Source organism: Molossus molossus, unplaced genomic scaffold (assembly GCF_014108415.1).
Source record: "Molossus molossus isolate mMolMol1 unplaced genomic scaffold, mMolMol1.p scaffold_m16_p_20, whole genome shotgun sequence".
Lineage (NCBI taxonomy): Eukaryota > Metazoa > Chordata > Mammalia > Chiroptera > Molossidae > Molossus > Molossus molossus.
Genome location: NW_023425356.1, coordinates 37,381,579 through 37,407,115, shown reverse-complemented (window position 1 = coordinate 37,407,115; position 25,537 = coordinate 37,381,579). Strand labels below are relative to the sequence as shown.

Genomic DNA, 25,537 nt, shown 5'->3' with positions numbered 1-25,537 from the left:
AAAAAATATTACTAAGAGCCATGTCAGAGTTTATTGCCTATGTTTTCTTACAGGAGTTTTATGGTTTCGGGTTTAGAGTTAAATCTTTAGTCTATTTTGAGTTTATTCTTGCTTATGGTGTAAGAAAATGGTCTAGTTTTATTTATTTGTTTGCATATACCTGCCCAGTTTTGCTAATACCACTTACTAAAGAGACTGTCTTTGCCTATTGCATGTTCTTACCTCCTTTGTCATAGATTAATTGAGCATATAGACATGGGCTCTTCTCTGAGCTCTCTGTTCTGTTCCATTGATTTGTTTGTCTGTTTTGTTTTTTTATCCTCACCTGAAGACATTTCCATTTTTTGTTCAGATAGAGTGGGAGGAAGAGAGAGAGAGAAACATTGACGTGAAAGGGACACGTCGAATGGTTGCCACCCACATGACCCAACCAGGGCCGGGGACAAACCACAACTGAGGCACGTGCCCTTAGTGGGAACCAAACCTGGGATGCCCTGGACCGCAGGCCGACGCTCTAACCGCTGAGCCAAATCGGCCAGGGCTGTTTGTTTTGATGCTAGTATCATGCTGTTTTGATTACTATACCCTCGTAGTATAGTTTGTTATCAGGTAGCATGATGCCTCCAATTTTGTTCTTCTTTATCAAGATTACTTTGGCTCTTGGTCTTTTGTGGTTCCATATAAATTTTAGGATTATGTATTCTAGTTCTACGAAAAATGTCATTTTTTTTTTTTTTTTTTAATCCTCACCCAAGGATATTTTCCCATTGATTTTTTTTTAGACAGAGTGTAAGGGGCAGGGGAGAGAGAGAGAGACATACTGATTGGTTGCCCCCTGCATGACCCCAACACGGTCTGGGGATCGAACTGCAACTGAAGTGCGTGTCCTTGACCAGAATTGAACCTGTGACTCTTTGGTCCGCAGGCTGATGCTCTAACTCTTGAGCCAAACTGGCCAGGGTGTCATTGGTGTTTTAATAGGGATTGCATTAAATTGTTTTGGGTAGTATGAACATTTTAACGATGTTAATTCTTCCTATCCATGGTATATGCTTTCATTTATTTGTATCTGTCTTACAATTTTCTGAGTATAGGTCTTTTACCTACTTAAATTTATTTCTAGGTATTTTTTTTTATTCAATTGTAAATGGGATTGTTTCCTTAATTACTCTTTCTGATTGTTTGTTATTGGTATTAAAAAATGTGACTGAGCCCTGGCCGGTTTGGCTCAGCGATTGGAGCATCGGCCTGCAGTCCAGAGAGACCCGGGTTCGGTTCCCGGTAAGGGCATGTACCTTGGTTGCAGTTTGTCCCCGGCCCTGGTCGGTCGTGCAGGTGGCAGCCACTCGATGTGTCCCTTTCGCATCAATGTTTCTCTCTCTCTCTCTCTCTCTCTCTCTCTCTCTCTCTCTCTCTCTCCCCCCCCTCCCACTCTACCTGAACAAAAAATGTCCTCGGGTGAGGATAAAACAAAAGTGACTGATTTCTGAACATTAATTTTGTATTCTACTTTACTGAATTTATTTGTCAGTTCTAATAGTGTTTTGATGGAATCTTGAGGGTTCTCTCTCTGTACTATTGTATCATCGGCAAATAATGACAGTTTTACTTCTTCCTTTCTAATTTGGGTGCCTTTCATTCTTTTTCTTTTTTGATTGCTCTGGCTAGGATTTCCAATACTATGTTGAATTAAAGTGATGAAAGTTACTTTCGGCTTAGAGAAGGCCTAGGTATGACTTTCTTTGGTCGTCTCAAATCTGGGTTCATCCAGCACCTGCTGCCTCTACCATGCTGCTGAAGTTCAACCCCAAAGAGTTCAAAGTTATATACCTGCAGTGTATCCATGGGAAGTCAGTGCCACATCTGCCCTGGCTCGCAAGATAGGGCCCCTGGGTCTGTCTCCAAAAAACGTTGGTAGTAACATTGCCAAAGCAATCAATGTTTAGAAGAGGATTATAGTGAAGCTAACCATTCAGAACAGACAGGCGCAGATTGAGGTAGTACCTTCTGCCTCTTCCCCATCACCAAAGCCCTCAAAGAACTGCCAAGAGACAGAAAGAAGCAAAAAAAAAAAACCCCAAAAAACATTAAGGAGAGTGGAAACATCACTTTTGAAGAGATTTTCAACATTGCTGGACAGATGTGGCATCAGTCTTTAGCTAGAGACCTCTGGCAACATTACAGAGATCCTGGGACTGCCCAGTCTGTGGGCTGCAATGTTGATGGCTACCCACATCATAGATGACATCAATAAGTGGTACAGTGGAATGGCCAGCTAGTTAAGACCTGTAAAGGAAAATATTTCAATTGAAGATCATTTGACAACCAATAAATAAATAAAATAGTGAAAGCTAACATCCTTTTCTTGTTCCTGATCTTAAAGGAAAAGCTTTTATTGTTTCACCATTGAGTATGATGCTAGCTCTGGGTTTGTCATATATGGCTCTTATTATGTCGAAGTATGTTTCCTTTATCCCCACTTTGCTGAGAGAGTTTATCATAAATGGATGTAAATTTTGTCAATGCTTTTTCTACATCTACTAATATGTTCATATGACTAATATACTTCATTTTGTTTATGTGGTATATCACATTAATTGATTAGTGGATATTGAACCAATCTTGCATCTCATGAATAAATCCTACTTGATTGTGGTGTATGATCTTTTTTATTTATTGATGAATTCAGTCTGCTAATATATTGTTGAAGACTATTGTATCTATGTTCATCAGGGTGTTGCCTGTAATTTTCTCTTTTTTGTAGTGTCTTTGGTGATGTTATCAGGGTAATGCTGGTCTAGCAAAAAGCTCTTCAGCTTTTTGAAATAGTTTGAGAAGGATAGGTATTAATTCCTTTGTTGAATGTTTGGTAAAATTCACCTGAAAAGCCATCTGGTCCTGGGCTTTTGTTTGTTGGGAGTTTTTTAAATTATTATTACTGATTTGATTTGGTTAGTAATTACTGGTTTGTTCAGTTTTTTGTTTCTCCCTGTTCATCCTTGAAAGACTGTATGTTTTTATTTTATTTTTATTATTTTATTATTATTTTTTAATCCTCGCCCAAGGATATTTTTCCATTTATCTTCGGATAGAGTGGGAGGAAGGGAGACACAGAGAGGGAGGGAGGGAGGGAGGGAAAGAGAAACATTGATGTGAGAGAGAGACATTGATTGGTTGCCTCCCTCATGACCCCGACCAGGGCGGAGGATGAACTGCAACCAAGGTACATGCCCTTTGCCAGAATTGAACCCACAACTCTTTGGTCCACGGGCTGATGCTCTGACTGCTGAGTCAGAACAGCCAGGGCAAGACTGTATGTTTTTAGAAATTTATCCATTTCTTTAAGGTTGTCCAATTTGTTGGCATATAATTGTTTATAGTAATTTCCTTATAATCCTGTGTATTTCTGTGGTGTAGGTTGTCAGTCCTCCTCTTTCATTTCTGATTTTAGTTATTTGGACCCTCTTTTTCTTTTTCTAGTGAGTCTGGCTAAAGGTTTATCACTTTTATTTATCTTCTCAAAGAATTAGCTCTTGCCTGACCAGTGGGACTCAGTGGATTGAGCATCGTCCCATGGACTGAGAGTTCCTAGTTCGATTCCTGGTCAGGGCACATGCCCAGGTTGCAGGGTTGATTCCCAGTAAGAAGTGTGCAGGAGGCAGCCAATTGATGTTTCTCTCTCACATTGATGTTTCTATCTATCTCTCCCTTAAAAAAAATAATCAAAGAACCAGCTCTTGGTTTCATTGATCTTTTCTCTTGTTTTATAAGACTTTAGTTTATTTCCACTGTGATCTTTATTATTTTCTTCCTTCTACTCACTTTGGACTTTGTTCTTCATTTTCTAGTTTCTTTAGGTTTAAGATTAGATTGTTTAGTTGAGTTTTTCTTGAGGTGGGCCTGTATTGCAATGAATTTCCCTCTTAGAATTGCTTTGGCTGTGGCCCATAGATTATTTTGGTTGTTATGTTTGCATTTTAATTAGTGTCAAGGTATCTTTTGATTTCTTCCTTGATCTCATTGTTAACCAATTTATTCTTTAGTAGCATGTTATTAATGTGTTTTTCAGTTTTCTTCTTATAATTGATTTCTAGTTTCATGTTGCGATATGTTAAGATGCTTGATATGATCTCAGTCTTATTAAATTTATTGAGACTTATTTTGTGGCCTAATGTGGTCTGTCCTGGAAAATAAATGCCCCATGGACACTTGAAAACAATGCATATTCTGCTGCTTTTGGATGAAATGCTCTAAAAATGTCGATTAAATCCATCTGCTCTAATACGTTGTTTAAGGCTGCTGTTTCCTTGTTGACTTTCTGTCCGGACAATCTATTACTCGATGACAAAAGGGTGTTAAAGTTCCCTACTTTGAGTGTTTTACTATTGGTCTCTCCCTTTGTGTCCATTAATATTTGCTTTGTATATTTAGGTGCCCCAATACTGGGTGTGTAAATGTTTATAAGGGTTATATACCTATGTTGGAGTGATCCCTTTATCATTATGAAATGCCCTTCTTTGTCTCTTATTACAGCCCCTGTGTTAAAGTCTGTTTTGTCTGATATAAGTATTGCTACCCCAGCTTTTTTTTCCCAATTCATTTGCATGAAATATCTTTTTACATCCCTTTACTCTCAGTCTCTCTCTCTCTCTCTCTCTCTCTCTGTCTGTGTGTGTGTGTGTGTGTGTGTGTGTGTGTTTTGATCTGAAATGTAGCATATGTCTTGTAGGTAGCATATCTACAGGTATTGTTTTCTTTTCTATTTAGCCACCCTATGTCTTTTTGATGGGAACATTTAGTACATTTACCCTTAAAGAAATTATTGATAGGTATGTAATTACTGATAGGTATGTAGTTATTGCCAATTTATTAATTTGTTTTCTGTTTTGTTTTGTAGTTTTCTGTTCCTTATTCTCTTGCTCTCTTCTCTTGTATGTTGATGACTTTCTACAGTTTTGTGTTTATATTCCTTTTTCTTTATTTCTTGTGTATCTCTTGTAGAGTTTTAGTTTGTGGTTCTTATATATAAACCTATGTTTCTAGCAGTCAGTTTTAAGTTGATGGTTGCTTAAGTTCAAATCACTACAATTTTTATTCACCTCCCATACATGTTTCTTTTTTCATTTTTTACCTATTATGTTTGTGTATTTCTGTTTATCCCTTATTTTATTTTTGTAATTGTACATAATCTTCCTAATTTTCTCTTAACCTTTGTATACTAGCTTTATAGTTGGTTGATGTAACTGCTTTTACTAAGTGTTTGCCTTTGACAATGAGAATATTTTTCTTTCTCATATTTTCTTCTTCTTCTTCCTTTTTTTTTTTTTTTATCCTCACCCAAGGACATTTTTCCATTTTTTGTTCAGATAGAGTGGGAGGGAGGGAGGGAGGGAGAGAGAGAAAAATATCGACGTGAAAGGGACACATCGAGTGGCTGCCACCCGCACAACCCAACCAGGGCCAGGGAAAAACTGCAACCAAGGTACATGCCCTTAGTGGGAACCAAACCCGGGTCTCTCGGGACCTCAGGCCAACGCTCTAACCTCTGAGCCAAACCGGCCAGGGCTCTTTCTCATATTTTCTTATTCATACTTTTGATCTTTTCTTCTTAAAGAAGTCCCTTTAATGTTTCTTGCAATACTGGTTTAATGGTGATGAACTTCTTTAGCTTTTTCTTGTCTGGGAAATTATCTCTCCTTCAGTTCTAAATGATAGCCTTGTTGACTAATCTTTCTTGTAGGTCTTTTGTCTTTTATCTTTAAACATTTCATGCCATTTCTTTCTGGCCTGCAAAGTTTCTGTTGAGAATTCTGCTGACAGTCTCATGGGAGCTCCCCTGTACGTAACTCACTGCTTTTCTCTTGCAACTTTTAAGATTTTCTCTTTGTCTTTAACCTTTGCTATTTTAATTATGATGTGTTTTGGTGTGGGCTCTTTTGGGTTCATCTTGTTTTGGACTCTCTGTGCTTCCTTGACTTGTATGTCTGTTTTCTTCACCAGGTTAGGGAAGTTTTCCATCATCATCTCTTCAAATAGTTTTTCAGTGCTCTTCTTCTGGTATTCCTATGATGTGACTGTTGGCATGCTTGACATGGTCTTAGAGGTCCTTTAAACTCTTCTAATTTTTAAAAATTATTTTTTCTTTTTGCTGTTCTGATCAAGTGTTTTTCACTACCTTGTCTTCCAGATCACTGGTTTGATCCTCTGCTTCATCTAATCTACTGTTGATTCCCTCTGACGTAGTCTTCATTTCAGATATTGAACTGCTCCTTTCTGGCTGCCTTTTTTTTTTTTTTAATGTTTTCTTTTTCTTTGTAAAAATTTTTATTGTGTTCATCTATTTTTCTCCTAAATTCATTGAGCATCCTTATAACCAGTGTTTTGAATTCTGTATCTGGTAGATTGCTTGTGTCCATTTCATTTAGGTTTTTTCCTGGAGTTTGGTTCTGTTCTTTCATTTGGGACATGTTTGTCTCCTCATTTTGGCTGCCTCCCTGTGTTTGTTTCTATGTATTGGGTAGATCTGCTATGTCTTTCAGTCTTGGTAAAGTGGCCTATATATAGGTATCCTGTGGGGTCTGTGGCACAGTCTCCCTGGTCACCTTAGCCAGGTGCTCCGGGACGTTCCATGTGTGGGTTCTTCTGTTTCAGTTGAGCCTTGATTGCTGTTGGCACGTCAGTGGTTGGGATTAACCCTCAGGCTGGCTGGCTGGCTGGCTGGCTGTTAGAGCTGTTCCTGACTGTAGGAGATGAGCTGTTGTGCAGTGCCTGACTCCAAAGAGCAGGATCACTTTAGCAGAGTTCTGGTGCCAGCTGAGTCTGACCTTTGGGTGTGTCATTTGTAGAGCTAGTGTGTTCTGAAACTGACACTGATGTGTTGGTTCTGAGGCCTCTTGAGAGGGGCTGTGGTGTAAGGCAATGTCAGCCACTGCTTGTGCTGGGCTTGTGTCCTCTTGGTATGAGCTACAAAGTGAGCTGCAGTTGATTGCCATTTACAGTGGATTTGGAGGCACTTGGGAGAGACTGTGCTGAGAACCGAGGCCGATGTCAGCTTTGGGACCCTTTTGTGGGAACCACAATGCGATCTGAGTCCAGCTGCCACGTGTACTGGGCTTATGGCTACGTAGTTGAAGCTACTTTCCAGGTCAAGACTAGCTGCCACTTGGGCTAGGCTTGGGGCCACCTGATGGGAGTTTCCATTTATTTTTCTGTCACCATTTATCCCCTCTGTGCTCTCTTCCATCTTCCCCCCTCCCCTCCACAATCCCCACACTGTTGTTTGTGTCCATTAGTTCGCTCTGTTTTCTTTTTTGTTCAATCCCTCCACCTACCCCCTGAACACCCCCCACCCCCCCCCAGATGTCTGCCTGCTCTCTATCTATGAGTTTGTCTATATTTTGCTTGGTAGTTCAGTTTGTTCACTAAATTCCACATATGAGTGAAATCATAGGGTACCTGTCTTTCTCTGACTGGCTTATTTCACTTAACATAATGTTCTCCAGGTCCATCCATGTAAATACTCCTTGTAATGCATATCTTGTGGCAAATTCTCTCAGCTTTTGGTGGTCTGGGAAAGCTTTTGTTTTTTTTTTCATATCTAAAGATAACTTTGCTGGATATAGTGTCCTTGGCTAATGGTTCTTTTCTGTCAGTATTTGAACATTTCCATCCACTTTTTCCTGTCTTGTTTCTACTGAGAAATCTAATGATAATTTAATGGGGTTTCTTTTGTAGGTTAGTCTTTTTGTACCCTAGCTGCCATGAGAATTCTTTTTGTCATTAATTTTGACAGTTTGCAAAAAATGTATGTTGGAGAAGGTCTTTTTTGCATTGATATAATTAGGTTGTGTTTTTAGCTTCCTCTAAAGTCCAGTTTCTTTTCTTGGGCTTGGGAAGGTCTCATCAATTATTTCTTTGAGTACGTGCTCTGTTCCCTTCTCCCTTTCTTCTCCTTTTGGTATACCAGTTATCCTTATGTGCCTTTTTCTAATGTAGTTATATAATTCTGATAGAGTTTTTCTTTAGTATGTTTTTATTGATTTTTTAGAGAGAAATGGAAACATTGATGTAAGGGAGAGACATTGATCGGCTGCCTCCTGCACACCGCCTACTGGAGATCCAGCCCGCAACCTTGTGCCCTGACCAGGAACGGAACTGGGACCTCTCAGTTCATGGGACCATGCTCAACCCACTAAGCCACATTGGCTGGCAGAGTTTTCTTTTTTAAACTCTTAGTTCTCTCTTTTCTTCCTCCTGGGTCATTTTTAGGTTTCTCTCTTTGAGTTCGCCATTGTCTCTTCCATCTAGACCACTGTATTTCCAGTGCTCCCTAAAGCACTCCTGAGTTCTTCAGCACTAGAATTTCTTTCTGGTTCTTTTTTATAGTTTTAGGCTCTTTCATAAAATACTTTTATTTATTGATTTTATTTTTGTGTTCATTGAACTGCCTTTCTGAGTTTTGTATATTTCCTTATATAGTTTTTTTTTTTCACAACTACAACCTTGAATTCTTTTTCTGTCATTTAAATCATAGTCTTTCATGACTTTGAGTTGTTTCTGTGCTCCCAAGTTACCTTGGTTGTTCATGGTATTTGATGGATTGTTTCTCTGTCTGCACATTTGAGGTAGTGATCTGTTTTCTTGTGTAGATACTGTTTTGCTTTCAACAATTCAGCAGGATTATAGCTTTCTTTTGTTTTCCAGTAGATGGTGCTACAACGCAAGATTTGGGGTTTTTTTGTTTGTTTGTTTGTTTTACCTGCGTGATTTGTGACTCTGAGATCACAGTGAAGTGTTGTTTTGGTTAAAGAAAGGACTGTGGCCCTGGCCGGTTTGGCTCAGCGGTTAGAGCGTCGGCCTGCGGTCCTGAGAGACCCGGGTTCGGTTCCCGCTAAGGGCATGTACCTCGGTTGCAGTTTGTCCCCGGCCCTGGTTGATCGTGCGGGTGGCAGCCACTTGATGTGTCCCTTTCACATCGATGTTTCCCTCTCTCTCTCTTCCTCTCTCTCCCTCCCACACTGTCTGTACAAAAAATGGAAAAATGTCCTCGGATGAGGATTAAAAAAAAAAAAAGAAAGGACTGTGTATCCAATGATATGGTGGTGCCCTCTCTGTGACCAGCTCGCCTTGGTTACGGAACACTGCCACGGTGTTGGGGGAATGTTGGGGGTGGTGGAGAACAGTGAGCTACCAGAGCTACCTTCTTTCTTCTCTATTTTTGGCTGTACTGTGCTCTGCCAGGGTGTGTGGAGAGAGGAGGCGGGTTTGCCATCTCACAGCTCTGCCCCCCTCTGCCAGTAATGGCTGTTAACTCCACTGTTTTGTTTCAGTTTTCCCAGCCACCTCGACCTGGTTCTGCCACAATATGGAGAGGGAAGGGAGATACTTTTCTCAGGAGGGAAACTGCTTCAGTCCCCTTATACTCCAGGCAGTAGTGTTAGGGCTGCAGCCCTCTCCTCCCCTGCTACCATACTTCTAGAGCCGTGGTGGGCACTGACCTGCATCTGTGGCATCATCCCTGTTCTTTCCTCTCCTGCCTTCACTGCTTGTTTCCGGATGCCCACCTGCAGGCATCTGGGTGCGTGGGCTTTTCAGGTGTTTGTGTGTTTAGCAGGGCATCTTTTCTTGAGGTATAATTGTTCGATTTGTTGTAAATTTACGGAGAGAAATAATGGCGTCTTCTCAATATTCCATGATGCTGACATCACTGAAGTCCATTTTTTTATAGAAGGCATATAGTTGGATGTTGTTTTAATCCAGGCTGACAGTCTCTGCCTTTTAATTGGAGTGTTTGGTTTATTTACATTTAATGTAGTTATTGATGTGGTTGTATTTGGTTTTTCCATTTTGCTGTTTTCTGTTTGTTGCATGTGGGTTTTGTTTTTCTGTTCTGAATTCCTACAAGTTATAAATTTGACAATATTGTTGTATACTTTTACTTGAGAGAATCTAAAATTTTAAAAAATATATAGTTTTTTATATACCTACTTATTTAATATTTCCAGTGATCTTTATTTCTTCCTATACATTTCAGAGTTACCATCTAGTGTCATTTCCCTTTACCCTTCAGAATTTTCTTTGGAAGGCCTTATAGTGCAGGTCTGTTGGTGATGAATTTTCTCAGCTTTTGTTTTTGAATGTATCTTTTTTTCACCTTCATTTTCTTTCTTTCTTTCTTTCTTTTTTTTTTTTGTTTTTTTCTTTATTGATTATAGAGAGAGGAAGTGAGAGGGAGAGAGATAGAAACATTAATGAGAGAGAATATCGATTGGCCACCTCCTGCATGTCCCCCATTGGGGATTGGGCCCACAACCTGGGCATGTGCCCTGACCGGGAATCGAACTGGTGACCTCTCGGTGCATGGGATGACACTCAACCACTGAGCCACACCGGCTGAGTGGGTCGCATTTTCTTGTCCTTTCCCTGTCTAGTGTTTTTTGATTGAGCACTAGATATTATAAATGATACATAGAGCTTCTGAATTCTGTTATTCTCTGAAGAATTTTTGTCTTAGCAGGTAGGTAATGTGGCTCAAGTTCCACACTTCTGTGTCCTCTGCATTGCCACAGCTGAAATCTCCACTCAGTTCTTTTACTTACCAGCTGCAGCTTTTTTTGCTGGGCCCCCTAGAATCTCCAGCCAAGAATTTGAACAGATTTTATTTGCAGGTTCACCCCCATGTAAATTTCTCCTTTTTGGGGTTTCCCCCATAACTTTCTGACTGCTCTGCCAGCCCTAACTCGGTCCTCTATTTGTGAGTGCCCTCAGGCAGAAAGCTGCAAATGTACAAAATTTCATCAGGTGACCTCCCCACCTCCCTCTCCTTCTTCTTCTTTCAAGAGTAGATTGTCTTCCAGTTACTGCTTACTTTTGAGCATTCTCCAGTGCCTTCAAATAACATTCAAACATTTTGCCCAAATTTTATCATTGTTATCTGTAGAAGTGTGGTGTGACCAAGTGCCCTGTCACTAGTGGAAGCCAGAAACCAACCACATAATCTTTTCGGACTTACATGCAAACTCCCCTCATCCTAAGCCTTGTTTTCGGGGACTCTGGAGGGCACAGGGCTTTTCCTCGGGGAGCCAGTTGCAGCCAGTAGAGGAGGCACAAGGAGCTCAGTGGGAGTTCTCGGTTTGCTCGAGCTCCTGTAACCAACTACACAGGCTGGGTATTTTAAACAACAGAAATCGCTTTCTCCGTTCTGGAGGCTGGACGTGCAAGATGAAGGTGTGGGCAGGTTTGGTTTCTCCTGAGGCTCCTCTCTCCAGCTTGCAGGTGGCAGCCTTCCCCATGTGTCCCCTCACATGGCCTTTTCTCCGTGTCTTGCATCCTGGTGTCTCTTTCCTTTCTCGTAAGGACATTAGTGCTGCTGGATCAGGGCTCCACCCGTACAACTTCATTGAACCTTAATTATGTCCTTAAATACTCTGGTTCCAAATACATTCACAGTGGGGTTAGGGCTTCAACACGTGAACTTTAGGGAACAGGAACACAGCTCAGGCTGTAACAATAATCGAGTGGGGCGGTTTGAGAGCAGGCAGGAGAGGCAGCGCTGTGGTAGGGGTGACATCGTCAGTCAGCGTTTGGTCGGTCAGTGCAGGGCGCCTGCTCTGCTCCAGGCACAGCATTGGTGGGCTGGGGCTTCAGCGAGGACACAACTAGCCCTCGTCCCCATCCTTGTGGAGCTCAAAGCCTGGGGGGACCAAAGGCATGTCGACAGACAGCGACATTGCAGAGTGATGATAAGGGACAAATAAATGGGTGCCCTGGGAGCACTGGGGAAGCGGTGCCCAGATCAAGTTAGGGGTCAGGGCAGGCTTCCTTGAAGGAGTGGGGTGCCTCTCTAAACGGAGACCTGAAGGGTGTGTTAGGAGCCAGCGAGGGAGAAGAGTGCTCGGGCCGGGCTCAGGGCTCAGGGCACTCTGGCCGCACAGAAGGAGGTGTAGTGGAGCTGGAGCTGGGGGTGTGGGAGGGGCGTGGTGAGGGCTAAGGCCAGAGAGGTGGGTGGGGGCCAGCTCCCTTGTTGGAAGGTAACTGTCCCTCTAGAGAGGAGACTCCTTAATGACAATAACCGAGCCTCCTGCAGCTCCAGGTCCTGTCTGACAGAGTGGGTGCATAGCGAATGTTGACAGGTGCCATCCGTTATGATTTGTGGGTGGAGGCTGAGGTGGGAGGTTCGGTGTGCAGCCACCTGGCCTCCTTGCTAAAGCAGGTACGGGGCCTGGAAGTTGCTGGATTCCCCCGGTTGCACCTGCCTCTGCACTCTGGGTCACGAGTGTGTTGTTGTCCTTCAGCCCTTGACAGCGAGTCTGCTTCCAGCAGCATCCGCTTCAGCAAGGCCTGCCTGAAGAACGTCTTCTCCGTCCTGCTCATCTTCATCTACCTGATGCTCATGGCCGTGGCCGTCTTCCTGGTTTACCAGACCATCACAGACTTTCGTGAGAAACTCAAGCACCCCGTCATGTCTGTGTCCTATAAGGAAGTGGATCTCTATGACGCCCCAGGTAGGGCCTGCTAGGACAGGTGTCAGGGCCCAGCTCTGGGGCATCTGTTTGCAAATACTCCCTGAGGTGCCTCTGCTCTCCTAGCCCCATGCTGGGCACAGTGGCAAGGGGGGAGGGGTCAGCAGTCTGTGCAGGGCACCCAGTAGTGTGTCCTGTGCAAAGGAGATGGGTGGACAGAGTCTGGAGTGGCCACTGCAGAATTGGGGTGGCCAGGAGCCGTTTGCACAGGGGCAGGATTTGAGCTGGGCTTTGACAGATGGGAAGAGAGTTTTTCTGGGAGGAGGATCAGCAGGAGCAAGGTGAGTGTGGGGAGGCTGGGGGTCTCTCTGGAGTGGCTGAGTCTAGCCTGGCTGGAACCAGAGGCCGGTGAGGAGAAACGGGAGGTACGGGTGGAAGGGAGGCGAAGCTCTCCAGAGGTGGGTGGGCTCTGCCTGGAGAGGGGCCCCGGCCGACCGTCCATACCTCCTGACCCAGCAGGCAGGGAATCCAGTCCCCGAGGGAGGCGTCATCTCTGCTCCAGGGCAAAGGGCTGGCCCTGGGCTCGGGGAGCCTGGGCATGGATGGGAAGGTGGGACCCCTGTGTGCTCAGCATCTGCCACCAGGATGCCCCTGAGTGGCTCTCTGATGGCCTGCTCCCAACGTGGAGCCAGTCTCAGGTCCCTTCTGGCTGGGGCTTCGTGACAAGGGTACAGGTCACAGCTCCTGGGCCCGTCTGCCTGTCTTGTTTGTCCCTCTTCCCTGCATGTCTGCTGTGGCCTCATTATCTACGGGCTACTCTGTGTCTGGTTTCCTGGTCTCTCCCAGCTCCGCCTGGGTCTGGTGCTGCGTGCTGCCCCCAGGGTTGCTGCCCTTGGGTTGGCATAGCTACGAGCAGAGGCGGAACGAGGAGCGTGGCTGGGAGAGGGAGGGGCTGCGGGAGGCGACTGGCGGACGGGAGAGACATTGTGAGGTCTGGGGACCCCACAGCCAGGCCTCTCAGTGGCTCTGCAGGTGGGTGCTGGTCCGCGGGGGTCGGCTCGGTCATGGAAGTCCCCTCGGAGGGGAGGGTTCCGGCGCAGGTGCAGGGAAGGCTGCATCACAGGCCAGGAGGGGCTTTCTTAGGGGGGCTTGTGCCCTTCGTTAGAGTAGGGCTCCCGAGGGCAGAGGACCTGGTTCCCACGCTCTGCAACCCTTTTCTCCTGCCTCCTCTGCAGTCACTCAGGGCGTCCTGAACTTAGCTGCTTGGTGGGTGTGAAAGTATGCGACATGAGTTTAGGGGTGTGGTCAAAGGTGGTGCCTTTTGACATTCCCTTTTCCGTCTGTGTCCCCAGGTATTGCCCTGTACCCCAGGCAGGCCCAGTTGCTCAGCTGTAAGCACCATTACGAGGTCATTCCCCCTCTGAGGAGCCCAGGCCAGCCCGGAGACATGAACTGCACCACCCAGAGGATCAACTACACGGACCCCTTCTCCAACCAGACCCTGGTAACTCTCTGGGCAGCAGGCCTTTGGCCCCAGCGAACACGAGGCTGTCCTGAGTGGGTCGTGCTGTGGCTAGCTCACCGCACTCAGCCAGAGTGACCCTCGGGGATCCCCTCCTCCCTGGCGGAGGAGGACAGGCTGCAGGGCAGGGCCGCCGTGTCCTGGTGGGGTGGGTCCCACGCCTGACTGCTCGAAGAAGCTGCCACGGTACTTTCTAGAATGTAGATTCCTCGGTTCTATGTGGGGCCAACTAACTCATCACTCCAGGGGACGGCCTGGGGACCCATATTCTGAAATGATGAGCCAGGGGACAGCAGAAGCACTGGTCGGGGAGCAGGGCCACGGCCCAGCCCGGCTGTCAGCAGCCTCGCGGCTCAGCTGGGGAGTGGACGGCGGGGCAGCGCCTGCGCAGGGCGGCGAAGGCGGGGAGGACGTCGGTGTTGTCCACACCTTCCCTCGCACGTCCCACGTCCTAGTTCCAGGAAGGACGGGCGGGGTGAGTCGGGTTCTCCAGACGGGGAAGGAAAGGCTGTAGGCAGAGGAGCTCTGCACCCTGACCGCAGGGAGGGCCAGTGTTCTGTTTGTGCCTCTGGGAGGCTCCAGTAGCTGGGTCTCGGAGGCTCAGATGCCCCCTAAAGGCTGGTGGAGGTGATGCTGTGGACAGAAGCAATGGCTGGATGAGAAGCCGGCTGTGGAACGGGACATGCCCTTTTTGGGTGACGGGGAGCTTTGAGTGGGTCTCTGTTGTCTGTGCACTGTTCCTGGAAGTACTACGATACCAGGTCGATGCATAGAGTGGACAGAGCAAGCTGGGGATGGTTTGCTTCTGGGTAAAAGGCCTGGACCATTCTCTAAGCTACGGGAAGGTTGGTTCCCCACTTGGGCATTGGGGCAGCAGAGGAATGGAGCAGAACTTGAGCCCACTTCCTCAGTGGACGGGGGGACTACCGGGAAGGAACCCCTCCCAGGACAGACACAGTTCCCCGCCTGCTGCTCCTGCAGCCAGCCCGCTAGGCCCGTTCTAGTCCACCTGACCCTTCCTCCAGAAATAAGCCTGGAGAAGTGTCACTAGACATTGACGTGAAACCAACAACATAAAAGGAAAGGACTGAGAGGAACAAACAGAATGGACTCTAGGATAGGGAAACGGAAGCTAATTTCAGTGAAAAGGAAAATGCTTTTTTAAAATTTTAAGGAAGAGCTAGACATGCGGTAGAAACGCTGCCTGTCTGGATTCCCCGCTCTCTGCTCGCTGTGAACCGCATGCTGTGAACCGCATGCTGTGAGCGTGCACTGTCCACGGCATCCTTCCTGTCGGCTCCCCTGGGCAGTGAGCTTGCTAGGAGTCTGCGTTGAGCAGGATAGTCTCCAGCTCTGGGTGATGGTTTGTCTTCAATTCCAGATGCGGCTTCTTGCTAAGAGCTATCCCCTCCCTGAGCACCAGGCCCCCACCCCAACCCATCCTGTGGCCCCGGCGAGGTCTCCGGGAAGCACAGGGGAACCCCCCGCCCCCCCCGCCCCGAGAAGGGAGGAATAGGAAGCACAGCAGCTGCTGGAGGCAGTGATGAGGCCCTGGGGTGGGACCTGGGAGATGTCCAGTGTCCTCCCTGGCCCCTGGCCTTGGCGTCTGCGAGGGTCTGCCCTGGTGGTGGTCCTCCCTGGCTGTATCTGGGGTGGGTGTCAGAAGCCTGCCCTCCCTGGTCCCACAGCTCTGGGCACCCACTTTCTGCAGTGAGATGTCTTCAGACATGTGTAGGCTTCGGGCTGTTTGCATCCGGCCAAGTTTACGTGGACGTGACCCAGCCGAGCATCTCATCTGGTCCTGCTTTGTCAGTCTTCAGGTTCTCGTTTGTTTTCTGGGCTCTCATGCCCTCAGTTCAATCTAGTCGATGTTGACCAGGTGTTGGCTCTGGCACAGTTAGGGTCGTGGCCTCCAGTCGGCAGGACCTGTGTTTCCTCCGCGCCCACCATATTTCCAGCGTCCGAGAAAAGTCTGTTTCTTTCTCTTGGGACAGTCCGAGTGTGCAGGAGTTGGCCACTCTTCCATCCCCTGGGTGTTGTCCTGGTCCTCCTGGCCAGCACACCCTGCTCCCAGGAGGTGAGAAGTAGCATGAGTCACTGCACATTCCAGGAACTGCCTCACATGCCCATCTGAGGCCAGAAATGAGGGGCCAGCAGGGCGACTGTTCTGCTAAAATCTGGGATTGAGGAAGCAGCTCTAGTTCTGCAGGAGGAAGTGGGTCATGGAAACGGACGGTGACCAGTCTCTGCTGCCCCTTAGCATGTCACGGAAAGGCTGAGAATAGACTGATGGACCGAGAGAGATCTCTTGGGATAATGCAGCAGTAATCAGAAGTGGAGTGACAGCATGAACCTCTGTCAAAAAGGAATTTCAGGTGCAAAGGGTTCAGAGGGTTTAATGTGGATAAGAGGTTCAGCTCCAGCGCTCTCTGCGAGGAGACTTCTCTGCAGAGAAGACTTAATGGTCATAAATCTATCATCATGTGCAACGCGGCACACCAGTTGTATATTTTAGGCAAAACCTGCTAGAAGTAAAATGTACCATCACTTTAGAGCATGTGTAACAAACACCTGTCAGAAATTCCCAAGTCGGGCAGACGGGAAGTGGGGATGCCGGTGGAGCGGCGCGGTGCGTGGGAGCGAGTGTGCGACATGCAGCCCGGAGGAGCGCTCACTCCCCAGACATCTCAGAGCACTGAAAGTTGATGGTGTGAAGGTATTTTTTCCCAAATTAATCTATCGGTCCAATATCATCAGTTAAAAGTCCCAGTGGATTTTTTCATGGAATTTAAGCTACTTTTAAAGTACAGGAAAAGACCATTTCTACAAAAATAGCCCCGCCTTGTTTGGGGTGGGAGCAGGGACATGCAGGGGCCCTGCACTGTCCAAGGTCACGGGAGGGGGGGGGTGAACCCACAGCAATCAAACCTGTGTCTCCATTGTGTGGGGAGTAGAGTCAGATCCCTATTTCACACCATATACAAAACTGTCTAAACATAATATGGTTTTAAAAAGGTGCTATAAAGAAACAGGAGAATATTGATATAATTTTGGTTTTCCTTAGCAAGCAAAACCCGGAAGCCATAAAAAAGAAAGATTTACAGATTTCACATCAAATTTGCAGCTGCTTATGACATAAGCAAAGTTAACAGGAGAGTGACCGAAGGGAAGAAAATCTTTGTACATGTAACAGATGGACGTTAATATCCTTTCTCAGCAAAGAGTTTCCAGAGCGCAGCCAACCAGGGAGAAGAGCCGACAGAGGCACGACCTGGGCTCCCTGAGCAGAGGGTGTGGCAGGCGGTCACCTCTGGGCCCTGCAGGCTCTCCAGGCCGGCTGGGGTCTGTGGGCCTGAGGGTTGGGGGCAGCACGCCGCTCCCCCACGCTGAGATGTCTGCCTTCGTGTCTCTGCAGAAATCTGCCCTGATTGTGCGGGGGCCGCGGGAGGTGAAGAAGCGGGAGCTGGTCTTCCTCCAGTTCCGCCTGAACGAGAGTAGCGAGGACTTCAGTGCCATCGATTATCTCCTCTTCTCTTCTTTCCAGGAGTTCCTGCACAGGTGGCCTGTCAGAGCCCCGGAGGGCTGTGTCCAGTCTGTCTTAGCGGCCTTGCACATCCCTAGGTGGGGGCGGGCGGGCGGGCTGCCTCAGCACGGCCGAAGTCCCGTCCTCAGAGCCCAGAGCGGAGGCGGTCTCCCTTTGGGCTCCTGCCTTGAGGTGGGGGACCATCCCTCTCCCCTGGGAAACCAGGAGGCGGAGCTTGGAGGAGGCGGGGTGGGTAGCATCCTGGCAGTGCCAGCAAAGAAGCCAGTTGAAGTAGGGGCTGGAGCGTGAGTGTGGCTGAGCGTGAGTCCTGCCGTCAGGCCTGATGAACTAGGACCTTTCTTCTCTGTCCTCCAGCCCAGACCCGGTGGGCTTCATGCAGGCCTGTGAGAGCGCCTACTCCAGCTGGAAGTTCTCGGGGGGCTTCCGAACCTGGGTCAAGATGTCGCTGGTGGAGACCAAGGAGGAGGATGGGCGGGAAGCGGTGGAGTTCCGGCAGGAGGTCGGTGGCACTGGGTCCGCACTGGGGGCGGGGGGACGACTCCGCCAGGGAGAGGGCTCTGCATAGGGTCTGAAGGCTGAGAATGGACCCATGTGGCAGCTCGCTGTAGGGAGCGCCCGCGCCAGGCCCTGTGCCTCTGCTGCAGCCAGTCCTCGCACCGAACGGGGAGCAGAGGCCTGTGCTGCACAGACTGTGCCGACGCCGGCGCCCGCGCCAGGCCCTCCGCCTCTGCTGCAGCCAGTCCTCACACCGCACGGGGAGCAGGGACCTGCGCTGCACAGACTGTGCCGACGCCGGTGCCTGTGCCAGGCCCTGTGCCTCTGCTGCAGCCAGTCCTCGCACCGCGCGGGGAGCAGGGACCTGCGCTGCACAGACTGTGCCGACGCCTGTGCCAGGCCCTGTGCCTCTGCTGCAGCCAGTCCTCGCACCGCACGGGGAGCAGGGACCTGCGCTGCACAGACTGTGCTGACCCCGGCCCTTCCTGCCCGGCCCTGGGCGCCCACCTAGAACTTCAAGCCTTTGCCGGGAAGAAGGACACTGGCAGCCTCTGAAGCGTCGCGGGCATGGTGACCCATTGGGACGCAGGAGTCAAACACTAGCTTTCTATTTTTAAATTTTATTTATTTTATAAAATACATTGTTTTTATGCAAGTTAGTCTTTTTTAAAAATGTTTTTATTGGTTTTAGAGAGAGAAGAAGGGAGAGGAAGAGAAATATCAGTGTGAGAGACACTGGTCGGCTGCCTCTTGTGCGCACCCGACCTGGGGACTGACCCGTAACCTGGGCATGTGCCCTGACCAGGGTTGAACCACAGCCTCTCAGCTCACGGTGCTGCTTCCCACAACTGCCACATAGGCCAGAGCTAGTTGTTTTTCAGAATTCTCTGTCTCTCTCTCTCTCTCTCTCTCTCTCTCTCGTTGTTAATTCTCATCCAAGTATGTTTTTTCCATTAATTTCTTAGACAGTGGAAGGGGGTGGGGGTGGAGGAGAGAGGGAGAAAGAGAAATATTGAAACATCAGTGTGAGAGACATCGATTGGTTGCCTCTCTCGTGCACCCCAGGCATATGTCCTTGGCTGAGATCAAACTCAGACCTTTTGGTGTGCAGGCTGATGCTCTAACCAGAGACACACAGGCCAGGGCTAATTTTTTTTATTGATTTTAGAGAGAGAGAGAGAATTGATTTGCTGTTCCACTTAGTTATGCATTCAGGGATTGATTTTTTAAAAAATATTTTTATTGATTGTTTAGAGAGAGGGAGAGAGAGAAACATTGATGTGAGCGAAACGTCGATTGGCTGCCTCCTGCAGGCCCCCTACTGGGAATTGAGCCTTAAACCGGGGCATGTGCCTTGACCTGGAATCGAACTGGAATTTCTCAATGCATGAGACGATCGATGTTCAATCCATGGAGCCGCACTGGCTGGGCCATGGGTTGATGTTTGCATGTGCCCTGACTGGGGATCGAACGTGCAGTCTTGGCACATAGGGACGATGCTCTAACTAGCTGAGCTACCAACCAGGGCTTTTATTTTTTATTTATTTATTAATTTTTAAGAGTTTGAGTTAAACAAACATGTCCAGGAGCAAGATCTCAAATGCTCCCTCTTTCTGTAATTTCAAATCTCATGTTTCTGTTACTCCTTGTTTTATAACGCATGTAACATTAGGACAGTGATGGTAATGTTACAGCACTTCTGATGCTATTGATATGTTGGGCGCATGCTCAGAAATTTTTCCTAATGGGAATTGGGATCCTAATGCTTTCAGCCCACAGGCCTGGAGCCAGGACATACGGGGTCTCCAGCTGCGATCCCCGTGAGAGATGAGAGGACTTTGGAAAATGGTGTGGCAGCGGGGCAGTATCGAGGGATGGGACACGGCCGTTTGTCAGTGACCACCAAAAGCAAGGCCGCACCCGCCTTCGGGGCATCCACCGCCGCGTGGCCCTCTGCCCGGATCCACACTCAGAGCCAGACCCCCCACAGGGGCGGCGGCGGGCCTGTGCTTCTGCCCTCTGCTCCTGCCCTCTGCTCCTCCTCGGAGGTGTTCCATGTGAGCCAGGCTCCAAGGGGCGCATTAGGAGCGGGCTGGGCTGGAGTAGAAGGACCCACTCCAGTCGATGGGGCCGTCATTGGCCAGAAGCCACGTGCTTGTCAGGTCTGGCCCTTCCTGTGCCTGGCTCCCAGGACCGCGCCAGGTGGAGTTTGGGGAAGGGCGTAGAGCCAGGTTTTTCTAGGGTCAGGCTTTTTTCCTGCCTTTGGATGTAACGGCTCCTCTGGCAATGGGTCCTTAAAATATTCCTCCTTTGTAAGGTAACTGTCATCTCCTGATTTTTTTTTTTTTTTTTTTTTTTTACTTTTTATTTGCTTTACTGATTTGAGAGAGAGAGGAAGTGAGAGAGAGAGAGAGAGAGAGAGAAACATCGGTGAGAGAGAACATCGATTGGCCACTTCCCGCATGCCCCCACTGGGCATCAGGCCCACAACCTGCGCATGTGTCCTGGCAGGGAATCAAACTGGCACCCTCTTAGTGCATGGGTCGATGCTCAACCACTGAGCCACACCAGCCGGACATCTCCTGAATTTTTATTCCAGTTTTCTCTGGGAGTGCCAAGCCCTTTCTTGTCTGGCTCCCTCAGCAGCTGGGGAAGAAGCTTCCGCATGTTCACCTCCCAGTGAGGTGCAACCTCGGTCCACCCAGGTTCTCCTGGTGGCCCCGACTATGATCTGAAACCACCGGAGGCCAAACCCCAGCCAGCCTCTGTGTTTTAGAATGTTTTCTGTGCCTTTTATTATAGTCCCCATTGGAAGTCTTTTGGCAGGACACACAAATGCGAACAAAATTTTAAAGTTTTTATATTGTGTGTTAACATTTTAAGATACTTTCATATTGTTGCTCCCTTTGATCCTCACAGGCCTCAGTGAGGTAGGCGTTTTGTCCCCGTTTTATGGGTGGCAGAGCAGAGGCCCAGTTCAGATGATGAATGCAACCCTCTGGGCTGGGGCTGAGCTGCTGCCTCTGGCTCCTGTCTGCTCTCCAGGACACGGTGCAGAGCCCTTAGGAATTACAGCCGTCCTCCCAGGCACACCCCACGTTCACAGGGAGTGCTCGGCGTGGATCCACGGCATACTGTCTCTGTAGACTTGAAGGTCACAATACTCAGCTCTTAAAGTATTTTGAAATTTAGGATTTTTGTGGCTTTTAATGGTGAGTCTTACACAGTACTTTGAATATGGTTCGATTGATGACAATCCAAAATACCTGTTGTACATCCCAGATCCTGTTCGTTTCCCCAAAGAACTGTGGAAACCAAGGTAATGCCTGGGCCCTGGTGCCAGTTTCAGGGTGTTGTACATGTGACATTCGGCTCCTCCTCCCAGGATGGTGTGAGGAGAGCCCAGGTCTGAGGTTGCTTAGCCATGCTTTGCTTTCCCGTGGCCCCGGCCAGGTGACACTGCTCTCTCTGTTCCTAGACCAGTGTGGTGAACTACATTGACCAAAGGCCAGCTGCTGAAAAAAGTGCTCAGCTGTTTTTTGTGGTCTTTGAATGGAAAGATCCGTTCATCCAGAAAGTCCAAGATGTGAGTATTACTGACGGTCGAGAGCAGACTCCCAGCCCTGAGGCCTCCGGGCTCACCCTTGCTGGCTGTCTCCCTCTTCCTCCTCTTCCCCAGCACAAGTATCTGACATTCACGTTTTGTGCCATTTGTGTTGATCTTGTTGTCTTCACTGGGTGGGGACCCTGTGAAGGTGGGGGCTCTGTCTTTTGTCCATCATTTATTTAGTGTCTAGCACAGTGCGTAACAGAGGAGCTGCCTACTAGTAATGTTAACGGAATGAGCTGAGTAGAAAGCATTAACACCCAGGTCACTGCTCTTTAGAAGCCATTCTCTTTAAATGGTCACCTGTAGGATAAGAACTTCTTATTTGTGATAAGTGAGAGCAGAAAGGTACAAATAAAAAATTAAGAGTATCAATTAATGCCAATTCTCAGACGGAAGGGGAGACTAATAAGACAACTTTGCCAAAGGAGCATTCATGAGGCGCCATGCACCAGGGCCAGTCCCGGATAACACTGGGTTTAGTTCTCCACCGAATGTCCTCACTGCTCATGGCTTGGGGAAGGCGTTTCTGAGAGAGCCCTGCTCAGGGAGGGTCTTTGTGATCAGACTGCTTCACTGTCCCCCACCACAGCTGATAGTGGGCTGGCAAGGCTCGTGCAGAGACTCACTGAACCGGGACTCGGTAGAAGAATAAACCCCTTCAGCGCTACACAGAAATCATGTGATCAGATATTTTTTAACCTATATTCAGTGAGAGATACCTAGTACGGGCCAGGGCTCAAGGCCTGCCTGGCGCTGTCACTCAGCTTCACAACAGTCCTAAACAGTCCCGCAGTGGTTGGGAAGTGACCCACCACTTTGCATCGGTGAACACCAAGGTTCAGGTTGTCTGAGGTCACCCTGCTAGACTGGAACTTAAAAGTGCTCTGTTTACCATGATGGGGAAGTCAGAATTCCAAGGTATGTCGGCCTTGGAGAGTTTAATATTTCCCAAGGGAGCCATCATGTGACTAATTCCAGATAGTAAATAACCACCAAAGGAGACAGTGGGATAAATATCTCTGCTCAAGGTGGGAGGAGAAGTTTGAGTGACTGTCAGATGGGAGGAAAACAAGAGGAGCTGCCCCTCTTATAGAATGGGTATAGTTTTGGAGAAATTTCTATCAAAGCTGGGTCATTTATTGTGGGCCAAAAAACTAAAGCTCAGTACTAAATATCTTATTTGTGTAGGGCTATTTTAAAAAACTGTTTTCTTTTAGAATCACTTTATTGTAGGGAGGGCTTAGTATTTTTCTTCTTAAACTGAACTATGGGCATTAAAGTATGAATGGAGTGTAGAGTTTTGACCATTTTAGAACCCAGGTGTTTTTTTTGTCACAACAGTGATAGTAGTATGACCTAAGAATCACAACGGAAGCAAACTAATAAACTTGAGTTGGTTCTGTTTTACAGATCATCACAGCCAATCCTTGGAACACAATTGCCCTTCTCTGTGGGGCCTTCTTGGCATTATTTAAAGCAGCAGAGTTTGCCAAACTGAGTGTGAAATGGATGATCAAAATTAGGAAAAGATACCTTAAAAAAAGAGGTCAGGCAACGAACCATATAAGCTGAAATCGCCTTGTTCATAGAACTGCCCACGTTAATGGAAGTTCTCATCACTTCCCACTTTGATAAACTGAGCTACCAGCAGCCCCGTGCTCACCTGAAGAAACGGGCCCTACTGGGAGGAACAGCCTGACGGAACAGATCCAGGACAACCTAAATGTTATTTAAGTACTTAAATTATTAATGAACAGTTCTTGACCATGACATATGAATAGGGTTTGCAGAAGATGGAATTAGATATATATCTGGTTTCTGTAGGTTTGTCAAAGCTGCCTGTCTTCTTTGGTTTGGTGTATAGTTCAGCTGTACATGTAACAGGATATTAAGGCTCTGCTATTTACCTTGGGTTTTCCCCGAGGTTTTTAAAGTGGATGGAAGAGGGTGTGACTATCCAGATGTGTAGTTCATGCTTTGAAACCTGTGCACTTTACGCAAAGAAACACCCTTATGTCTCTGGTATCATCTGCCGTTTACATCGTCCAGTCTCTGACAAGCTCTCTTATTTGTTAAATGAGACTTTTAAAGCTAATAGAGTAATTAGATTTCCTGTGGACTGACTAGCCACCTATCTGGTTAGAATTTTTGTTGATGCAAGTGTAAGAGTTGAGAGTGGTTAAAACGCAAAAGCACTAGTATGAATGTACAGAGTAGGTGCTCCTATTCAATGTATTTTGATGACTTCATTAACAAGTAAATAAAAGTTAGGTTAATACAAAAGGAATCAGTGTGCCAGTATGAATATCTGCTAGATCAATAGGCACCAGTACACTTGGATTCTGTGACCTCCAAATAAAAGGCGGTGGTGGTGTGAGCCCAGACTCTGAGGATGGATCTGGATTCCTGAGGTACGTCTTGACTGTATCCAAGGAAGGGTAGGGTGGGCAGAACAGTTGATGGGTGGTCAGGAAGAGTGATAGGTTAAGCCCCATGAATAAGCTGTTAACTCTACAAAACCGCCCATCTGAGCATTTTTCACATGGTAGCCATAGTTAAGGTTATGAAACTGTTTCCAGAGTTTTAAATTATTTACATGCTCTGCATCCAAAGAGGACTTGGTAGAATTTCCTAAATGTCATAACCTGCCTTTAGGTAACTCAAAGAGAAAAACTCAAATGTATGAGAAAAACTCAAATGTATCTCACGTTTAACTTAGCAGCAAGAAACTGTGTTTGTGGTTGAATTATTAAGTGAACTTGTGTAAAGAAATATTCCCTGCTGCTTCTCTATGGCATAAGAGCATGCATATTCAGACTTCGGCCTGGGTCTCATCTCTGGAAAATCTTACTGTAAGGCAAATGCAAAGCCAGGCATAAAAACATATATTAACAGTATTGAAGAACAGGTGTGTATTTGTAAAGTATCTCTAAAAATAACACACCACTTTAATATTACTTAATATTTATTAAATGTCTAATAAAATCTGTGAACAGCATTTTAGAAAAACTGCATTTTCTCTAGTGTAGAAAGTTGAGATCTCTCAATTGTGCTTTAGAGTAAGTAGATAATTGGAAAGAGCGTTTTTAGCTCATCAAAGAAAAGAAACAACTACTAGCTGCAGCCTGCCAAGTCCACTCTGGCTGCTCTTTAGTAAAAGACGTGCCTACACCTTCCACAGGGTAGGTGTGTTTAGCCCTAACCTTCACTTTCTGGAAAGGTGGGAGCTGCCTTTTGTGTGTTCTGCAGTAGGATCACCCTTCTACCTGCACCGCCCCCAACCTGCTGGCCTTGGGTTAGTGTGGAGGATCTGGCAAGAGCACCTGGATCTGGATGGCTCAGGTAAGGTGGCTACTTGAGAACACTGAAATATGAGCCATGTACTGAGAAGGAAGAGGTTCTCCTGGAGCCACAGAGCGTGGAAGGAGTTGCTTTTACAGTGTCCTAGGAACGGCGTGCAGAACCCATGGTGGAGCTTTTCAGGGGCGTGAAACGGTGGCATCAGACATCCGTTGAGAACTGAGAAGGCCTGGTTCCTGCTGCAGTCCCGTCCCTCACAAACAGTGCTGTTATCTATCATGCATTTTGAGATTTATCCTCCTGGGTCTAGTTTAATTTAAACTAACATTTAAGGTAAGTTAAATCCATCCTCTAAACATAAAGGGAAATGAAGATATATGCTAGAACTTAGAGTTTTATGCAAACGTTCTGTAAAACATATACTTTAGTAAATGGCCTAAACACTCAATTTGACACAATCTTCCTATTTTTTAGATTACATGCCACAACTTGCCTTAAAGTTTTCTATATGTACACGTATGTATATATGTAAATATATGTATAAAGAGGGCAACTCCTTCTGAATGCCTAAACTTAGAGCTGAAAAAAGCAATGACAAGATAAGG

The 25,537-nt window shown here is 47.0% G+C and overlaps 1 protein-coding gene across 1 annotated transcript in view; it reads left to right on the top strand.

Annotated features, from left to right (window-relative positions):
- The window catches only part of PACC1 (proton activated chloride channel 1), a 36,806-nt gene extending 12,896 nt beyond the window's left edge, over positions 1 to 23,910 (top strand). Inside the window, exons 3-8 of the mRNA XM_036273692.1 lie at positions 12,294 to 12,503; positions 13,814 to 13,965; positions 17,399 to 17,541; positions 17,882 to 18,026; positions 21,501 to 21,608; positions 23,043 to 23,910. Of these exons, the coding sequence (XP_036129585.1) occupies positions 12,294 to 12,503; positions 13,814 to 13,965; positions 17,399 to 17,541; positions 17,882 to 18,026; positions 21,501 to 21,608; positions 23,043 to 23,204 (920 nt within the window). The 3' untranslated portion in view covers positions 23,205 to 23,910. The remainder of the gene's footprint in view (positions 1 to 12,293; positions 12,504 to 13,813; positions 13,966 to 17,398; positions 17,542 to 17,881; positions 18,027 to 21,500; positions 21,609 to 23,042) is intronic.
- The last annotated feature ends 1,627 nt before the right edge of the window (positions 23,911 to 25,537 follow it).